General features: G+C 42.5%; 1 protein-coding gene across 1 annotated transcript in view; it reads right to left on the bottom strand.

The window, feature by feature from the left end:
• LOC109034903 (uncharacterized) overlaps window positions 1–19,257 on the bottom strand; it is a 320,455-nt gene that overhangs the window by 242,829 nt on the left and 58,369 nt on the right. Inside the window, exon 2 of the mRNA XM_072301811.1 lies at window positions 10,935–14,415. Coding sequence (XP_072157912.1) covers window positions 10,935–14,100 — 3,166 coding nt within the window. The 5' untranslated portion in view covers window positions 14,101–14,415. The remainder of the gene's footprint in view (window positions 1–10,934; window positions 14,416–19,257) is intronic.

The raw sequence follows: 19,257 nt of genomic DNA, 5'->3' as shown, positions 1-19,257 counted from the left end.
ATGAGCCGTGGGCATGGGCATGATACTAGATCATTGTGGACAGGGTTCATGAGTTTAAGACTAAGATTTGTGGATCTGTCTCCGTCGTCGCCACTGATGTCACTGGCGCTTTATAATTCCCATTCATTCTTACGGGCCTAAACTAACGAGCACACTCCTTCTTTTCCACCCGTCTCCGGTTTCTTTTAGTCGTCCGATTTGCTCTCAAAAAATTTTCTTGCACCGTCCTAAGAATACTTTGACTGGCCACAGATACACCACAGAAATGGACTCTACACGTCTTATCACTATCTGCAAAGAAACTCTGATATAAAGGAACGGTGCAAAGGTGGACTCCAGTAGCATCCCCGCTATTCAATGAATCTAACAATCCTTACATCCAACGTCTGCCACTGAATCTGATAACCCTCATGTAAGGAAAGCACCGCCGCCAGCTTAGCCAAAAAATCAACATTTTTCACAGGGTCATCATTAAAAAATGGAGATCCTGGAGTTAAAAAATCGGCAACGCTGACCCGTAGGATGACAAATCCGCCAACTTGGGAGTCAGTAAACATTCGCGACTTGATTTAAGTCCCGCACAAAGAGTCATGGGAATATTCCCGAGCGAATCCGGAAGACGACGACCGTCCTTACGTTGCGGGGTCGCGGGAGGGCACCCGCGGACTCCAGTGGCGTGGCGTAAATGATCGATTATCGATATCTCGCCATTTGAAGCTATGGTAAAGAATCGATTGCTAAGGTGTTCGCTGCGAACACCCCGATAATCGATCTTTTTTCATAGGTTTGAGTGGCGTATCGATCGATATATCGCAAAGCACGCCACGCCACCCGCGGACTCCCGCGCCCGAACGTGACTTATCCGGCGAGAAACGGCACCGCGCTTTGTTGTGCGCTATCTACCGAGTGCACGAGACAGTTGGAATTGTGTTTGCGCTGCGGTCACTGAAAGAATCATAATTCCGGGTCTCGCGGTCGTAAGATATTAAAAGGTTCTCGCGGGACGCCCCCCCCCCCTCGGCCGCCCCCACCCGCCCACGACAGGGACAGTCAGTCGCTCGGAAAGTCCCTCAAAAGCGCTTTGTGGGGGTTTCGGAATGATAAAAGCCCCTGCGAAGAATCCGCACCTTTTGAGGTTGAGGTTCCGAACGCTCTCGGGGACTTATCGAGTGAGAGGATTCGTTCCCGCAGAGGCCGTTACGAGTTCGGGGCTTCGGGGACAATCATGGCGAAAATGCACCTGTGATTGAGAGGTCTAGATAAGACAGTCGATTGCAATGCGGCTCGCAGTTCCTTTTTGATAAACGCTGTCGATTCGGTCCCGAAAGTTCGAAGGATTTCAAAACAGTCACCCCTGAACTTTACAAACCACGAAAAAATTCCGGATCGTAAAAGCCACTATAAAGAATTTGCACACTGAAAAAAAAGTAGCTTGGATCAAGCATGATAATTCTTGAATTTGCCGCCAAGAATTTTCTTTATCTTGCTGTAAGCTGACTTTTTCTTGATTCAAGACAAATGATGCTTGGGTTAAGCAAAAAAGTTGCTTATATTAACCAGCAAAATTCTTGATTTAAGAAGGAATACTTCTTGGCAGCAAATTTGAGATTCTTTTTTTTCCAGTGCACCTTTTGAGGTTGGATTTTCGCATGCTCGGGGACTTATACACTTTAGGGATTCGTTCCCTCAGAGCGGATAGCAGGGAGTTACGAGTTTTCGGCTCTCGGGACAATTTTGTCGAAAATGCACTTTCAATTGAGGGGTCCAGATAAGACAGTCGATTGCAATGTGACTCGCAGTTCCTTTTTGATAAACGCTGTCTGTTCGGTCCCGAAAATTCGAAGCGTTTCGAAATAGACACCTTTGAACTTTACAAACCGCGCAAAACAAACGCTTTGCGCAGTTTCGGGATCGTGAAAGCCGCTACAAAGAATTTGTACCTTTTGAGGTTGGATTTTCGCATGCTCGGGGACTTAAAAGCTGTAGGGATTCGTTCTTTCGGAGCGGAAAGCAGGGAGTTACGAGCTTTTGGCTCTCGGGACAATTTTGTCGGAAATGCACTTTCAATGGGCCTGTTATTGCAAACTTTTGCTGGAGAAAAAATGAGGGTCGTTTCTCATAGAAAATGGCTCAAAAATCACGATGCGCACATCAACAACGTCTGAAATGCACTCCTAACTTCACAATCTGCGTAAGAAATTCACGCTTTTTTGAGCTCTCCACTTCAAAAACGATACTTTGGTACAGGTGAACATTTCGTTAGAGGAGTCGTCCCTTCCAACCTATGTGCAGTAGGATATGGATACTGCACAATATTCAACATGGCCGATGCCAATCCGCCAGAACTGGCCAAAACTCACGTGCCGGGACGAATTTCTAACTATTTGTTAACAACCTGGCGTGTTTACAGGTACGCTTTCCTCGCACTGATCAAAATCCGTCTTGATAGCATCGGTTATGTTGAGTATCGCAAAGCATTCTAGTACGCAAGGGTTGAATGGAACTACTACTTCAACGAAATGTTCAACTATGCCATGGTATCGTTTTTGAAGCGGTAAGCTAAAAAAAAAAAACGCAAAATCCTTACGCAAATTGTGAAGTTCGGAGTGCACTCCAGACTTTGCCGATCGTGATTTCGTGATTTTTTTTTTTTCATCGTGATTTTTGACCCTTTAACTATAAGAAACAACTCTTATTCTCGCTCCAGCAAAATTGTGCAACAGGTCCAATGAGGGGCCGGGGGCCCAGATAAGACAGTCGATTATGCAATGCGACTTGCAGTTCCTCTATGACAAACGCTGTTTAATCAGTCCCAAAAAGCTCAGAAGCTGCATTTCTATGGTGACGGTAACGCAACAGCTGTGTCATGTGGAGGCGAATTTGGGTAGCGACAAATTTTGCAATTTTTTTTAAATGTATATCCATAGGTATATAGAAAAATCTGATTCAGAAAAAAAATTACAATCCAGAAAAGGCGACAAAATCTCTCATTTCCTGAGAGTACAATATTTTCTAATTTTATCGTCTTTCGGCGATACAAAATCGAACACCTTTATACCTTTAATTAGTCGAGTGAAGAGAGAAACGAAACACGCAATTTGACCTGGAGCGGCGCAGCGCAGACCAGAGAGCAATGATGGCGAGGACTTGAGATGAAAAGGAGTAGCCCTCGGCGCGGCAGTCGGCATGTAACACATATTAGCGCCTACGAGACTGCATGGACACTGCACGCATTGCGTCAAACACGGTACGGTCAACAGTGGTCGGCGCGGCGTGAAACGCACAGTGCCTACAAGACTACACGAATACTTCATGCATTGCGCCAAACACAGTTTGGTCAGCGCGGCACGGCGGCGGAATTTAAAATTATTAAACCACATTTATGTTTGTTCTTGCAGAATTTGTTCGCTTATTTCTTATAAATGGATGGCCTTGTCCACAGTATTGACAGGGCTATCGCAAAAACTTGTCCAACACGAATAAACGCGTCTTATGCACCCTTCCCCCTCCGGCACGTTCACTTGATGGTTTTTATTGATGTTACAAAACGAATGAGAAGGGGGCGGCAAAATACATGCGGCCCATGGGCGCCAAACAGGTAAATCCGGCCCTGAATAATAAAATAACTATAAACTTCCCGGCAAAGAAAATTTTGGAAATGTTATTTATTTAATCCGCTAATTTATATTTAAAAACGTTCAAGAGGGTATTTAGCTCGTAAAATGAACATTCTGAGAATTTCGTCGGCCATGTTTTGTTGAGTTGGTGAGCCATTCAATCGCTTAAGCGCTCCACTATTGAAGAACTCTAGTGGCTAGACAAAAACATGAGGCGCCTGCCAGCCTGCCTATCGGCTGAGCACCTAAAAGATTTTAATCTTCCGTCAGACTCAACGTTACAGAAGATCATCATCTATTTTCACAATCGAATAATTTTTTCACTTCAAATTATTGTTTGACAGGAGAAGTTGCTGTACGGCTTTCGAAGAGTTCGGAGGGTTCATTATTGCGTCTCATCTAATATCGACTGGAAAACTGCAAAAACGCGAATCTTAATTGCAATGTTCCAAAATTTCCGCTCTTATTTAATAATTTAAAAAGGCGACGAAGCAACATCATGGTTTGAAACAGGTTTGGAAATGGTTCGATACAGTTATCAATTTCTACATCGAATGCGGGGTTCTTTTCAAAACAGGATTCTGCTTTAATTTCTGTAAATTTTGCTATGTTTCGGTTTAGAATTATTCTTTAAGCTCATGCACAGGGGTTATCGTCCTTTTTATGACTAAAAACGTTTAGTCTGCCTAGGTTTTTTACTTAGTATGCGATATCGTCACTTTCCGGCCAAAGTACCACAAGCGCCATGCGACAAGTAAAACTTTCCGCCGCAATTTTATTTTTTTACACAGATATTGTTCAACGAAGCTGTCCTATAATTTCACTGAATTTATTTTTTGTGCTACCGATAAAATTCAGTGACTTTTTCAAACAGATTCATTCAAAAATGTCTCTGTAAAAAAATAAAATGGCGGCGGAAATTTTTAAACGTCGCATTACATGGCGCTTGCGATCCTTTGGCCGGAAGGTGACAATATATTGCACACCAGTTCGACCACGTCAGAAACCTTGACAAAATCACGTAAGTGAAAGAGTCTATTTTTCGTGTTCGTCCACGCAAACCTTTCGCTCATGATTTTTATGTGATACTTGAAACCGGAAACAAGTTGGTAAAGTAGGGTTCCGAATTACGCTCCGTCTCCTGGCCCACTAAAATGCATTCAAAGTTCGTGAATATTTAACTTCTTTTTCACATGATTTAGTGGTCTCAAGGAGCAACAGTCTCTTACGGAAAAGTCTCCTCCCAATTCATCCTCGTTATGACTTTAACTCTCACTTGAATACTTTTAAACTTCAGTGCTCTTCTCGTCCCGCCATACGCTGGAAATCGTTGAATATGTTTCCCTAGGATGCCAGATTCTCTTATGAAGTAATTTTAAAGGGATTAACGAATAAAGTCAATATCGACGGTGAAACTACCAAACCACGTATCTCGGTTTGCGACGTCGCAGACTTCCTGTCATACTTTATTTTTTAAATGAAAAACTACTCAACGTTCAGTCTTGAAAATTTCTGTGATTTTTCCTCTTCGTGCGGAGAAAATTCTGTGAAAATTTCAAGGAATGATATTGATTTGGTCTACTTCAAAAAAAAATAAAATGCGAGCGTAGATTTTTAAACACCGCAAACGAGATACGTGGTTTGGTAGTTTCACCGTCGATATGATGGATGTGCATACTTACGTTGGACCGCGACTATCTTAGAAATACAATTTCAGATTTCATGTTCGCAAAAATTATGGCCATTTGGTACATGGTAGGCACAATCTATTGTGTGACACATCTTCACTGCGCCTCTAGAGGAGGTATAGTTTGAATTAGACTGCATTTTGCAATTAAGAATTACAATTTCTCGCTCAGTTAAGGAACAAATTATGTACCATTAGTTTCACTGTGCACATAAGTGTTTTTACGAATTCATTTTTGAAGATTTCACGAGGAAAACGAATCACACATCAAGATGTATAGAAATCAACTCCTTAATAGATAAATGTGTTTAAAATTAACGTAGGTTTGAAGGCAATAGCACAAATGACGTCATTTTATAATCAACTTCCTTTTGACTTGTGTCAAAACTACTTGCTGGTGCTTAGTTTCGGTGTAATATCCGAACTTCTCGCCGTGTGAGGCATTTTCTACGTAAAAATTTGAAGAGAAAACATTTTTACCCTCAATCTAGTTTAGACCTTTTCGTTGGCCCATTGTAAACACTTAATCTTCTTCAGAAGTATATTCCCAGACTTCCTGTTGTGTGTTCCGTTTTTCTCGCAAAGTTTTAAACAGAAAACCTATTTTTATGAAGCTTAGATTAATGCTTTGTCGAGAGGCCCATTGAGTTAAGAATGTCAATATCGTGCGTTAAGAAGAGCGTATTTGCAAAAACATGCCCAGCAAAGTGCCCAACCTGACATTCATTAGTCATCATCAGGCAACTTTTACGCTAAAATAGTGGTCAAGTTTGATGTGTATATTGCACCTTGTAATACATTTCAATAAAATAATGATGTGCCAAAGGTGCTTACTTTGATGAGCACTTCCTGCTGATGCATTTCGCCCGTTTTACCCGTTCCCTTAAAGTATTCATATTCACAACAGCTCTGAAGATGTTCGAATTAGCAAAATGCATTGGTATACTCATCGAAGTAAGCACCTTTCGTATTTTATTAAAATAGTAGCTCATCAGGCGAAAAATAGCCGAATGGATCTCTATACTATGAAAAAATTTTGATTTGCAAAGGTATACTATATGCTACCAAAGGTAAACGCTCGTAAAACACGATGCGCACATCAAAAACGCGAAAAAAGAACGTGGAAATTGAGAAATGCGCAGCTTTTCCGCAAATTAAAACGCCCTGGTTTCGCGCCGGACTGAATGATGTCATCCGATACCGATCAGAGGCAAGCAAGGTTTCTACGACTTTCGTCAAATGTCTTTCTACTCCTGTATACAAATACATAAGGAAAGTCAGAACTATATCTTCAAAATCAAATAATCAAAACTCATCTATACTTTTTGTAGTGAAGAGGCAACAATTCCGCATTGAAATACGTTTTATTTTAACAAAATTTAGTGGAAAGTGAGAGGAGATATCGATTTGGCTGCCCTGGTACTTCACTGCCATTTTTCGCCATTCCGGTGGGTTTGAAATTCCTTCTAGTCTTTGGACTTTTATGAAACGGGCTTGTCTATAGAAATTTGGCTCCAAAAATACGCGATAAATCACCACGTAATATACTCACATGGTTTTTCAGAATATTCAATAAAAAACAAAAAGTTGAGTGACTTATTTTAGCTGAGGTATTGTTCATGTTGAGTCACTTTGATCATGGTTAATGAAATCGTAAAGTTATACCCTCGAACAGGTGGGGGGAGGGGGCTAAACTCAGGGGTATGCTGCAAACTTCTCGCGAAATTTTACATGAAAAAAAGGACTTAATACATGGGCTTGTCCAGGATTTTGGCTCCAAAAATATGTCATAAATTACCACGTAATCTACTCACGTGGTATACTTTCAGAACCTTAAATGAAAAACCAAAATTTCAGTGATACATTTAACTTTTGCCTCATCCGATTACATTCCTTAGATTTATGTGTACCTTTACTTTTTCATTGTTCTCCGGCCCTGATTTTCTTAGTTAAAAAAAGTTTTCCTCGTTTTAACTAAGAAAATCAGGGCCGAAGAATTACAAAGTAAGTGTACACATAAACATTGACACCTGATGAAGTAATAAACTCATTCAAATTCCTTAGATTATTGCGAGGTCTCTGAAATATATTATCTCTCATTCGAGGTACTCTATTTTTAGAAACTTGTTTCCTGCACCACATGACAACCAGAACTCTTCGTCGTGGGCGAGATTTTTCAGGGAACGACGCGACGACGGCGTCTGTCGGTTTGGAGGAAGTTGTGCGCGCGGCCCCGCAAAAGTTTCGGAAATTCGCCGAGAAGTTGGCGCGGGCGGGAGTGCAAACGGCGAACTCTTATCGCAAAATGTCATGCTGCATTAGGGCTTTGAATGAAGAGCACTATGATAGGCCTCGCTCTATTGAAACCATGATGGAGCGTATCACCTGTGCTGAATTTTTTCTTCCCTCCCCCGATCCGCCGAGTGGAAAGTTATTCCCTTCCCGTGTTGTGGTTTTTACCGTGAAAATTACACAATTCATGTGATATTAAAACCATGAGCACATTTTGGAATTCTCAGCTTAGGAGCGATGGACCAATAGTACCGAGTCCATCAAAAAGGAACCAACACACATTAAGTTGGAACTGCATGAGAAAAAGAGGTTTGAAGTTGAATTACTGCATTAGACTGAATGTAAAAAATTAACTTTAACCCCTCTTTTCACGAGAAAAATTTGTTTTCAGAAAATGTGTTCAAAAATTTCAAATTTTTCATTAGATTCTAATATTTCTCGGTTTCTGAGCTATTTTTTCTGCGCATCGTGTTTTACGCATCACTTACCTTCAGAAAAATGCATTTGCGAGTCAAAATTCATCCATGGTTTAGGGACTCATTACATTCCTCGCCAAAATTGCATCCAATGTAACAAGGGGTTTCGTGCGCGAGAGATGCGAACGTGCTGGGCGGCTCAAAGTGCCTTCAATTTCGCCGGTTATGCAATTTGCTTTCCGGAACGTTAAAATAGTTGCTTGCAACGCCTTACACCGTTAGCACCTCTTCAAAATGGCAGTATGTTTGTTACTTTCGCTTGCGTCCGTTTGCGGCAGGTTTTTTCTTCTTTTTCTATCCAAGTCCGACAGAAACATTTGTTTTGGGCTATTTTTCATAGTGTCAAGGGACTCGGAAACAAATGGATTGCTGATTCATCAATTGATTGTTGAAAAATGTGTCGGCCGGCACGTTTCAAATGTACATTTTACAATAGTGAAAATTAATTTTCTTTTTGTATTTTTTATGCAAATATTGCATATTGCAAATGCAATATGCATTCGGAATATTAATTTTTTTATTGTAAAATCTACATTGAATCATGTCGGACAACTACAAAATCGTTAAATCAGCAGTATAATTTTTTCTAATGAAATTCTTCTCTGTGTTTTTGATTTGTGATAGAAGTAATCTTCCGTATTCGGAATTTTGGGATAAACACGATGGTGCCACTGGTTTGCTCTGAAAGCAACTCCTAATCCCAAAAAAAGCTCTCAAAGTTACGGCCGTAATGGAGGGGATATTACATTGAGAGTTCACTTCTATATCTGATCAAACTCTCCATGCACACATAGGGAACAGACATATGCATATTACCGAGGTTCCCGCGGTTGCTAATGTATTTGTTTTCTATCTGTGCATGGAGAGTTTGACTGGATATAGAGGTGGACCATCATGGCATGGGGATGGCCTCCATTATTGGGAGTTAGATTCATAGAAAACCATTGCTACCATCGCGGATAAAGACTGATTGAATTTCCAAGCATGACAATCGGTATTTTCTTGTTTTTTACAGACGCATTCGTATAATTTTGTATTCTATGCAAATAAATTGCATGTAGGTGGCAGTTGCTAATTGCCTGCAACAACTCTATCGCGGAGTTGCAAAATGGATCCAAATAATTCGATTTTTTACAAAAATGAGACAGTGCGATTTCTGTCCAGTATCTTTTATGAAATTTGAAGAAAAATCAGATAGAGTTTAAGTGAAAAACACTAAACCGTTTTCTGATAGTGATACAATTTACAAGTGAAAATTTTGAATTTCTCATAAGTAGTTATACGTTTTTCCACTTGAGAAATGACAAGTAAGTGAATTTACACCTGCTAAATGTATATTACAAATGTATTTCTTCTTGCAGTTAAAGGGGCTTTGAGGACAAGGCGCGTGCATAAGTGCAATTTTTCAAAAAATCAAGGTATTGATAATTGCACATAAAACTTTAAATATATGCTGTAAAAAACTTACAACCAAAATCCATTTTTTAAGAATGAGTGAGTTTGAGCTTAAATTCTGTCATCCGGCTCAATTCAATTTTGAAACTTTGATAGACGTATTCCTTGAAATAGCGAAAATTGAACTTACCCGCCCCCTTGTCCTCCAAGTACCCTAATTACTTTTGTGCAGCGCTTATACGAGGTTAAGGAGAGGGACGACTCGAGGGAATAAACAAACTACCAGGAAGTGAGTTATTGTCACGGCTAGATATATTACGACCAAAAATACGATAAAACAAAGCTAATTGCAAAGGGGTTAACAACGTATAAAATACCAGCTACAACCGGGATCCAACCGTTACAAATTAGGGATGCGGATCTTCAGTAAATTCAACCAAAAAATCAATTAAATCGAATCTACCTTTTACCCCGATTTATAGGCCGAATCGATTGTTTCCTCACATTGATGTAAGTTTCTGATAGTTTCGATTTTTTTTGACTGCAGAAACTTTCCCCACAGACTTAAACATATCTTGCAGACATTTTCCATCCTTGTTCTGTGGAAAAGGAATTTCCCTACTCAGCTAAACCAAATTTGGAATTTCTCGCAGAGGCAGAAAAAATAGTATTTTTAAATCGATATTCAAAATCGCGAAATCGATTTTTACATGATGATTGATTCAGCTTTCGTTGATTTTTGGCCGCCAAAACATTTCTCATAGGCTAAAGTTCATCCTGCAAGCATTTTTCTTTTCAGTTTATTGCTGAGTTTTTTACCCACTGAAAAATCGTCTAAATTCCACGGTAAAGAGAATTTTACTAATCAGCAAAATGTTCTTTGAACAGGGTGTCTACTAGAACAGGCTGGCAAAAAATCAGTACGTTCACAGTACTTTTTCAGTACATTCCCAAGAAATTCAGTACCTCCTCAACAAAAAAATGCAGTACTTTTTTAGTGTTTCCAATGGACCCCAAATTCGAAAACTTCCGCAAATTTGAAACCCTCGCTCATTTGCGACAAATATGACGAACCACGGAACTTCATTGGTGCCTTGAAGATAAACGGACTGCACAAGCGCACAATCGCGATTATGCAGGCAAATACTACTCTAAGATCAACGCACAGAGGATTGAATAATTTTCAGGCTTTATTAAAAAAATTCCGGACCTTCTTGCAGAATTTCTGCTCTTTTTCAATACTGCCGGATCGCCCTTAAAAAATCAGTACCAATTCCCTACTAGTATACACCCTGCTCGGCCTCTCCAGTATAGGCAGAAAAAAAGTTGATATGAAGAAAAATTGATTTTCACACTCAAATCAATTCAGCCCCATAGATTTTTCGACCAAAATCGATTCTCGCAAAAAGAAATCATTTCCCCCGAAAAATCCGCATCCCTATTACAAATGCAACGCGTAGCACTCACTGTGGAACACGCTGAGGAGGCGCGGGGGCGGGGGCGCCACGACGGCGGCTGCGGCGAAGGGCCACTCCGAGTTGAGGTCCGGGTCCGCGTCCGAGAAGTCCGTCCGGAAGAGGTCGTAGTTGAGCAGGTTCGCTTGCCGCTCGTCCTCCGAGCAGCTGAGCCACAGCGACGAGGAATCCGGCGTCGGGCTCGCATCGCCCACCGGCGGCGCCGGGTCCAGACTCAGGAACCGCGCCCAGTCCACCGGGTCCGGTGACGTCACTACGGTACCTAGCCGCGCCGCCAGCATCGCCGAACTTGGTGACGTCACACGGGAACATAGAGTCATTTTCGACGTGGCCTCGACAGTCGGCGTTGAAGCAAGAGGTGTCGATATTTCGTCGGGCGACTGTACCGACTGCGCCAGTTTCGACGACCCCCACGTCCCACCAGGGAGAGCCTCTGTGTCGCATCTCATCGATGACGTCATATCTTCAGTCGACTGTCCCGACTGCGCCAGTTTCGATGATCCCCACAATCTACCAGAAGGAGCCTCTGTGTCGGATTTCACCGATGACGTCATATCTTCAGTCGACTGTCCCGACTGCGCCAGTTTCGATGATCCCCACAATCCACCAGAGGGAGCCTCTGTGTCGGATTTCAGTGATGACGTCATACTTTTCAAAGCGAGCAGTGTCGATTCCGATGATGACATTTCATCGGTCGACTGCGCTAGTTTCGATGACGTCACATCATCGCATGCCAAAATGGATTCTGATGATGAGGGTCTTGAATTCAGGGGAATCGACGTGGCTCTTGATGTAGATAACGTGATGTCGTTCGTTTCCGGCAAAGTGCAAGTTATCGAGGATAACGTCCCGTCAGCGAGTGCCTCTGATTCTGCTTTCAACGATGACGTCATGTTTTTCAGAGCGAGGAGTGTCGATTCCGGTGACGACATTTCGTCGGTCGACCGTCCAAACTGCGGCGCGTTTGTAGATCTCCACGATGACGTCACATCCGCGAATGCGGATACGGTCGATGCCGACGACGGCATTCTCAACGAGGTCGGCGATGATATCGTGAACGCGGCGTCATCAGACGAGGGTCCTGATGACGATGCGTCGGATGACGTCGAGGATCCTGACGTCAGAGGCACTTCCCCTCGCTTCCTGGCGAGCGGTTTAATACTGACGACCGTTTTAACGGTCTCGCGGCTATCCTCGTCGCTGACTATGATCGTGACGTCCGGGTTTATATCCCGCGGGATATTCCGAGGCTTGGGGATGGGCGCGTTAGTCGAGCCTTGAGTCGAAGCCTCTTCTTCCGGGCATTCGGGTATGATATCGGAGATCCGGAATTTGGGGCCTCTCTCCCGGAAGAATTTGAAGTTGTCGTGGACGTGTGTCCGAGGCAAACTTTTTGGGAGGGTGGGCGCGGGGGGTTGGGGGTGGTCGTCGCGACGAGCCTCGTCCACGAAACCGCCGAAAACTTCAGGGCGTGCTTCACGGCTCTCCCGCGAAGTTTGATCGCTCGGGACCCCTGTTTGTGTTTGACGGCTGAAGGCAACTTGTTGCGTTGTGATCGGAGCATCGGCACTTTCGGCGCTTTGATCTGAACTTGACTGTATCGTCTCTTGGCCAGGGTCACCATGCCCAGCGATTATTACCTCGTCGTTATCCACTCTGACTTCGATTTGATCCGTCGGCTTCTCCTCATTCAAACTAGGGTCGGATCCGAGATCATCAAATTTGGTATTCTCCGGCGAATTTTTGATTGATTTTGCAACCGAATGACCGTCCTCCTCGTGACTGATAATTTCATGTTTCGTGTTAAAGTTCACACTGTCCTCGGCATGTTTCGATGGATCGACCGAAATCTCACTGGTGCCAGACTTTTGAGGAGACTTTCCGTTGATCATTGAGCATAAAAATAAACTTTGCTTCGTGGAAAAAAGGGCGTTCTCCCCGTCATGAATTTTGTTTGTCCCTTTCTGGGTTGCACAGTCATCGTCGATGCAAACCTTTTCTCTTATAGAATGGTTTACTTTACTTTCAGAGGTATTACTTTCGCAACAAGGATCCATCGAACACATGTGCAGGCCTCCCTCTTGACGCTTGATCTCTGCTTGATCAGCTATTTCACCGTCGGTAGTTTCAGGAAACGATGCTGTTTCAGCACTTCCGGAGATTTCACAAGAATTCAGTTCCTTCGGTAACTCTGCAACCGTAGCCACGTCGTTTGAATTAGTTTTGCCCGTATCATGCATCTTCAAATCTTGCACAGACATGCTTGATTCCAGGTCAATCCTTCCAAGCCCATTTTGGATCGAGGAATCAATTCCTACTCTTTTTTGACACAAACTTTCCACTAGTGCTGTCTCTCTGATTTTAGTATCAAAATCCTGTAAATTAGCAGTGACTACTGTTTTCGTCGGAATAGTTGATTCCCTCCAGACGGAGAAGTCAGTAGACTCCTCATCGCTACTTTCAATCGCACCCGTCCCGAGTTTCACCTTATTCATTCCCTCCTTATGAGCGCTGTCTCCATGAGTTAGAGATGCACTCCAGGGCGGCTCGCTAGATAGCAGCACGGGATTTTTAGAAGAGTTCCACCTCTTACCACCAAATTCGAATGCAGCGCCATCTTCTGGCGCAACTAAGTCACTTCGTTTCGCCTCGCCAGATGGCAGCACGGACTTTTTGACAAGATCCGACCGCCTGGGTGCGGTTTCCCCATGGTGTGCATTTTTGTAAAATCCCTGAGACGTAAGAACGTTTTTGTAAATCGGGTGCCGCTTTTGACCGAACCGGATTTCCTGTTCCTCCTCGGAGGTATCGGACTCTTCGTCGGTGCTCGAACCGGTTGTTTTACATGTTTCGGCGGTTCTGAGAGCTGCGCTCAATTGGGTGATGACGTCTTTCCGGAAGGTCGTGACGGTCTGATTCTCGAACTTGTCTAACGAACACTTGAGCAAGTATTCGTCCACGTCGGGCCCGAAGTGGTCCATCAGCCGTGGGTCGTCGCTCCGGATTGAAGGCACAAGTTCCGGATTTTGATCCGGAATTTCGGGGGAGTTCCGGTCCAATTGATCCGGAGGAATCCAATCATCTTCTTCGAGAATCCGTCGCGGAACTGCGAAGTAGATTCCGTCGGTGGAAACTTGCCTGGCGTCCGCACTGCCCATGATTTTACTACTGATATTGTAAAATGCTTCAGAGATACAGTGCGGGGAGAGCCGATTTTTGGAAATTTCTAAATTCGTTTGCTTATGCTTAATTTTGTATTAATACTTATAAAATTTTAGTATTCTACTGCCTGTATCAAAGTTCAATAAAATTTAGTAAATGCTTTCATATCCTGATAACTTATTTAAAATATGATTAAGAATGATAAAAAATGTTCATAAGTTTTTGGAAGCTCTGAGGTTCGTCTGTAGAATTATTTGATCCAGTGCTTGCGGGTGCTTTAGAAATATGCCGGTTTTGCTGCCTGAGGCATCCTGAAACAAACAAAAAGAATTTTGTCAGTTCACTCTGAAAGCAAGCATTTGACATGAAAACTTGTCATTTCAACAATTTTTTTTACCAAAGGCGACAAATGGTGACAAAAGGTAAATGCCTCAAAAAATACTGCTGTAAATACTCCATAGAATGCATATTAAACTTTACATCCGCTTAATGGCACGGTATTTGGAGTGTAGCCGAGTGCTAGAAATAATGTAAAATTTTCTTTAAAAAACTTACATTTTATTAACTAACTTAGACCGAAGCCTTTCGAAGCAAACGCTTCATCGTCAGGGTGATATCGATTGTGATATCAATTTTGTGACCCTGACGATGAAGCGTTTGCTTTGAAGAGCTTCGGTCTAAGTTTGTTAATAAAATGTAAGTTTTTTAAAGACAATTTTACATTATTTCTAGCACTCGGCTACACTCCAAATACCAATATATTCAGTGCTACTACCTTTCAGACATTGACATTCGCTGATTTTGATTAATGGTATCGAAATGTACAAAATATTCGTCGCCCTCTTGACATAAGGGCGTAACTACACTCTGCAATGAGCCCCGTCGTTCATACAGCTCAATGCTTTTTCCGAGCTTGTCTCAATGTGTAGTTACGCCCTTATGTCAGCCAATCGACATATTATTCCAACCGGAAAAAGCGGAGAGTAACACGGTATCATCGGCGGAATTTTTCACCGATTGCCCGAGCGGAGCTCCATAAACAGCCGCTATCGAGTTCCATAACCGCCGTCATACACGGAACGCGAATGCTGCCGTCCTAAGGAAAAAACGCCGTACGAGCCTTCAGGCGTTGCCAAATTTACTTTAAAAAAACACGAATTTCCTGGTAAACTCATGAATATTTTTCTTCCAAGTTTTCAGATTATTTTGTTTGCAATTTCATCCAAAGTCCCTGAAAATCTCAAGGAAAAATATCCATAACGTTCCTTGAAAATACACATTACATCGGAAGAAATTTGGCAACTCTCGAATGCTCATACGGCATTTTTCCTTGGCATGGCAGAGCGGGGACTTGGCGCGACGGAGCCGTCGGCACACGAGCAAACGAAAAAGCTCGTTTGTCACGGAGCCTCAAAAACATCGGCTCGTTCCCGTCAAAATAAGCGAGCAAAAACGAGGAAATGAGGAAAATCGGGTCGAACCGTCCGCCAGATCGCGCTCGAGACGTTCGAACCGTGACGGCTTTCCTCGGGATAATCCGCGCTTTTCCGGGCGGAACGACAATCCGCTTTTGGCGGAAAAATCACGACCATATTTTATCACGACGCGAACGGCGAACGCTCGTCGCGATGAGGTACGTCTCTGCTTGTCGCTCCTTCGGCAGAAAGGTGTCTCTCGATTTTCGCGTGAGACCCAGAAATCAAAGATTTATACGAAGAACAGGGCTCACGTTGAAATTGGGATACGACCTTACGTCGGAGGCACGTCTCCACTGTCAGGCTGAGGGGGGTAATGGGGATGTTTTGAGGAGTCCATTGACTGGACAGGGTTGTCATGTTGCGTCACGATTTATTGATGCCCTAAATCGAAAAATGCGAATCTCCGATCGCGAAGTTGGGAATCCCACGCATGTTGTAGCTATTTGTAAAACAGAAAAGTAACCGAGACTGTTTCTCGAAACTTTCTGCAAAATGCCTGACTCATTTGAAAAGCTGCGTAGGAAATTTCGAGTAGGTATTTCGATTGATTTGCTTATAAGAAAACAATTGACGTTTTTTCAAGTCAGCCATCGATATGATGATTGGATGCAGAGAGTAACAGGAACAAGATGGGAGATAACTGTGCTGGTTTCATTTTTAAGAAGGAAGGACCGGTCTCATTAAGGGATATATTCTGCCACATGAGGCAAATGTGAAAATTAACTTTGCATCCTTTGAAAAAACGTGTTTTTGCTTCACTATCGAAAATTGGATGAACGGAATATTTTTACCCTTGTTCATAACAGTGATTTTACTTTCTTTTTTTTTTCTTTTCAAAAAGTGACAGTCTTCCAGTGTTTGAAATAGTTCAGTATCACGGCATCGTTAAAACGCTTCCATTTTTCGTTCTTATATCACTAGTGGCATACAAAAACACATATTCAAAGAAGAGAAAGCTTCAAAAATAGACTTGCACGCTTAAAGAAACCAGAAAACCGTCGAAAAAGAGTATTTCGTGCGAAAAGCATGAGACCGCAGGCAAACTGAGCTGGAGAACATGTGCAAAAGTATCCCTTTCATCCAATCTTAGATAGAAACCTTAAATATTAGAGTCCAGACTGCGTGTTAAAAAGGGCAATTTTATAAGAAGGCATAACGTAGATTTCAAAATGGACCCTCCAAGCGGGGGGGGGGCGGGGAGATGGCCCTTATTGAGGAAAGTTTAAGGTGATTCGATGGACGCCATATTTTGTGTCAGAACGGCATGCGATATATCGCATCAATTGGTTCCATATTTTCAGCTCCTCGTCATTTTTCTCCTATTTTGAGATCGCACTTCTGTTGTCAGGAGTCTAAAGCACTCACTTACCAATTTTAACAAAGAAATTCAACGTAATAAAGGCGTGGTTTTTTCAGAGAGAAAATATCGCATTCGAGTGCAGTTTCGATATCAGTATCGAATGCGATGTTTTCTCGCTGAAAAAACCACGCCTTTATTAAGTTGAATTTCTTTGTTAAAATTGGTAAGTGAGTGCTTTAGACTCCTGACAACAGAAGTGCGATCTCAAAATAGGAGAAAAATGACGAGTAGCTGAAAATATGGAACAAATTGATGCGATATATCGCATGCCGTTCTGACACAAAATATGGCGTCCATCGAATCACCTTAATCTTGGTCTACGTACGTCGTTTACCACTCAATTTTTCGCGAGGTTTTTTTTTCTCCTCTTTTCCGCACAGCATGACAGCGGCGGTCAAATCACAAATTCACTGGTACCGGGAAAAAAGTCGAAAGTTCGAAGGCTTGCCAAGAATGATAATTGGCGCACGTAGTTCACGACGAGTCAAGAACATCGGCCCACCGTGCTGCCTCACTAGAGAAAAACGTTGCATGAACCTTTAGACGTTGACATTGTTCTTTCTATGTAAAACGAGTTTACTGGGAAAATTTTGAATTCTTTTCTCTCAGTTTTCCAGACTATTATGTTCGCAATTTGATCTTTAATATCTGAAAATTGTACGGCAAAATATGCACAACTTTCCTCAAAAATGAATGTTCTATACAGGAAAGTTTGGCAACTCTCGAATGTTCATACGGCGTTCTTCCTTAGCAAACGAATCGAGACCTGGATTCGGATGCGAGCCAAAACGGCATCCCTGCTTTTCGAGTGGCCCGTAACGGGTGCCGGTACTGTCGGTCCTCGAAACCAGAGAATCGAAGAGGTAACAAGGCCGTTTTTCATGGAAATATAGAGGTGGTTGGATGGAATGAGGGATCACAACCCCAGGTCTTTTCTAACCTCTTCAAGTTTAGCTTTTTAATCGCTTCTCAAAGTTTTTCGTGTGTTGGAAGACGTCCATTACTACATTTGTATTATAGATGAGAATCAGTGGCGTGGCGTGGCGTACTTGGCGATATATAGATTGATCTGTCAATTAAACCTGTGAAAAACGACTGATAAACAGGGTGTTTGCAACGAACGCTTTAATTATAAATGCTTTACCATAGCTGCAATATGGAAGTATCGATAATCGATCATTCGCACGCTCTGCCACGGATGAGAATCTCGGCTGATGAATGTTTTGGGGATTGAGGCAAATTACGTGACGCCACTTCACCTTCTTGAGAAGTATTTGGGAATTTTGTGTGAATTCCAAATAATTTCGTTAATTATGTAGTTGGCTCAAAGTATATCGACGGTGTAAGTCGGCAATCACATAACTCGTTTGCGGTGTCTGAAAATCTCCGCCTCTGTGTTATTTTTTTAAAGGAGAACAAATTGACATCATCCCTTGAAGTTTATGCAGAATTTTCTTCGCACAGAGAAGAAAAATCACGGCAGTTTTAAAGAATTACCGTCGAGTAGTTTTCCGTTTAAAAAATTAAGTGTGACAGGAAGTCTACAACGTCGCAAACCAAGTTATGTGATTGCCGACTTACACCGTCGATGTACATTTTGATGAACATGGACTGAGTGGAAAACGGTTTTCTTAGTTTTAGTGAATCCAACGGGTCACTAAGCCATGAACGGATTTTGATTTGCGAACACACAAAGCAAGCGGAAGTAACAAGTAGTCTTCTTTGAGAGGTGCTAACAGTGCAAGGCGTCGCAAGCAACTATTTTAACTTTCCGAAATGCGAATTGCATAACCGGCGAAATTGAAGGCACTTTGAGGCGCCCACCTCGTTCGCATCTCTCGCTTACAAAAGCCTCTGTTGGCATTTGATTGATGAAACATATGCATCTGATTGACTTAAAAAGAAGAAGAGGAAGAGGAAAAAACCCTATCGCAAACGGACGCAAGTCGGAAGTGTAAGTATGAAGCAGACAGTCGTCGAGAGGCTAACAGTGCAAGGCGTCGCAAGCAACTATTTTAACTCTCTGGAAAGCAAATTGCATAACCGGCGAAATTGAAGGCACTTTGAGGCGCCTAGTACGGTCGAATCTATTGCGCACGAAACCCTTTGTTGACATTGGATGATATCTTGGCGAAGGATACAAAGAGTCACTACTGCATGAACAAATTAAGACTGAATTTCGTATGCATTATTATGAGGTGAATGACGCGTAGAAGAAGATGCGCACATTAAAAACCCGAAAAAGCAACTTAGAAACCGTGAAATTCGCAGTTCAAAAGGCGCAACTTTCCCGCAAATTTGCAACGCCCCGATTT

Source organism: Bemisia tabaci, chromosome 6, assembly GCF_918797505.1.
Source record: "Bemisia tabaci chromosome 6, PGI_BMITA_v3".
NCBI lineage: Eukaryota > Metazoa > Arthropoda > Insecta > Hemiptera > Aleyrodidae > Bemisia > Bemisia tabaci.
Note: the sequence above shows the minus strand (reverse complement) of the source record. Positions and strands in the feature narration are given on the sequence as shown.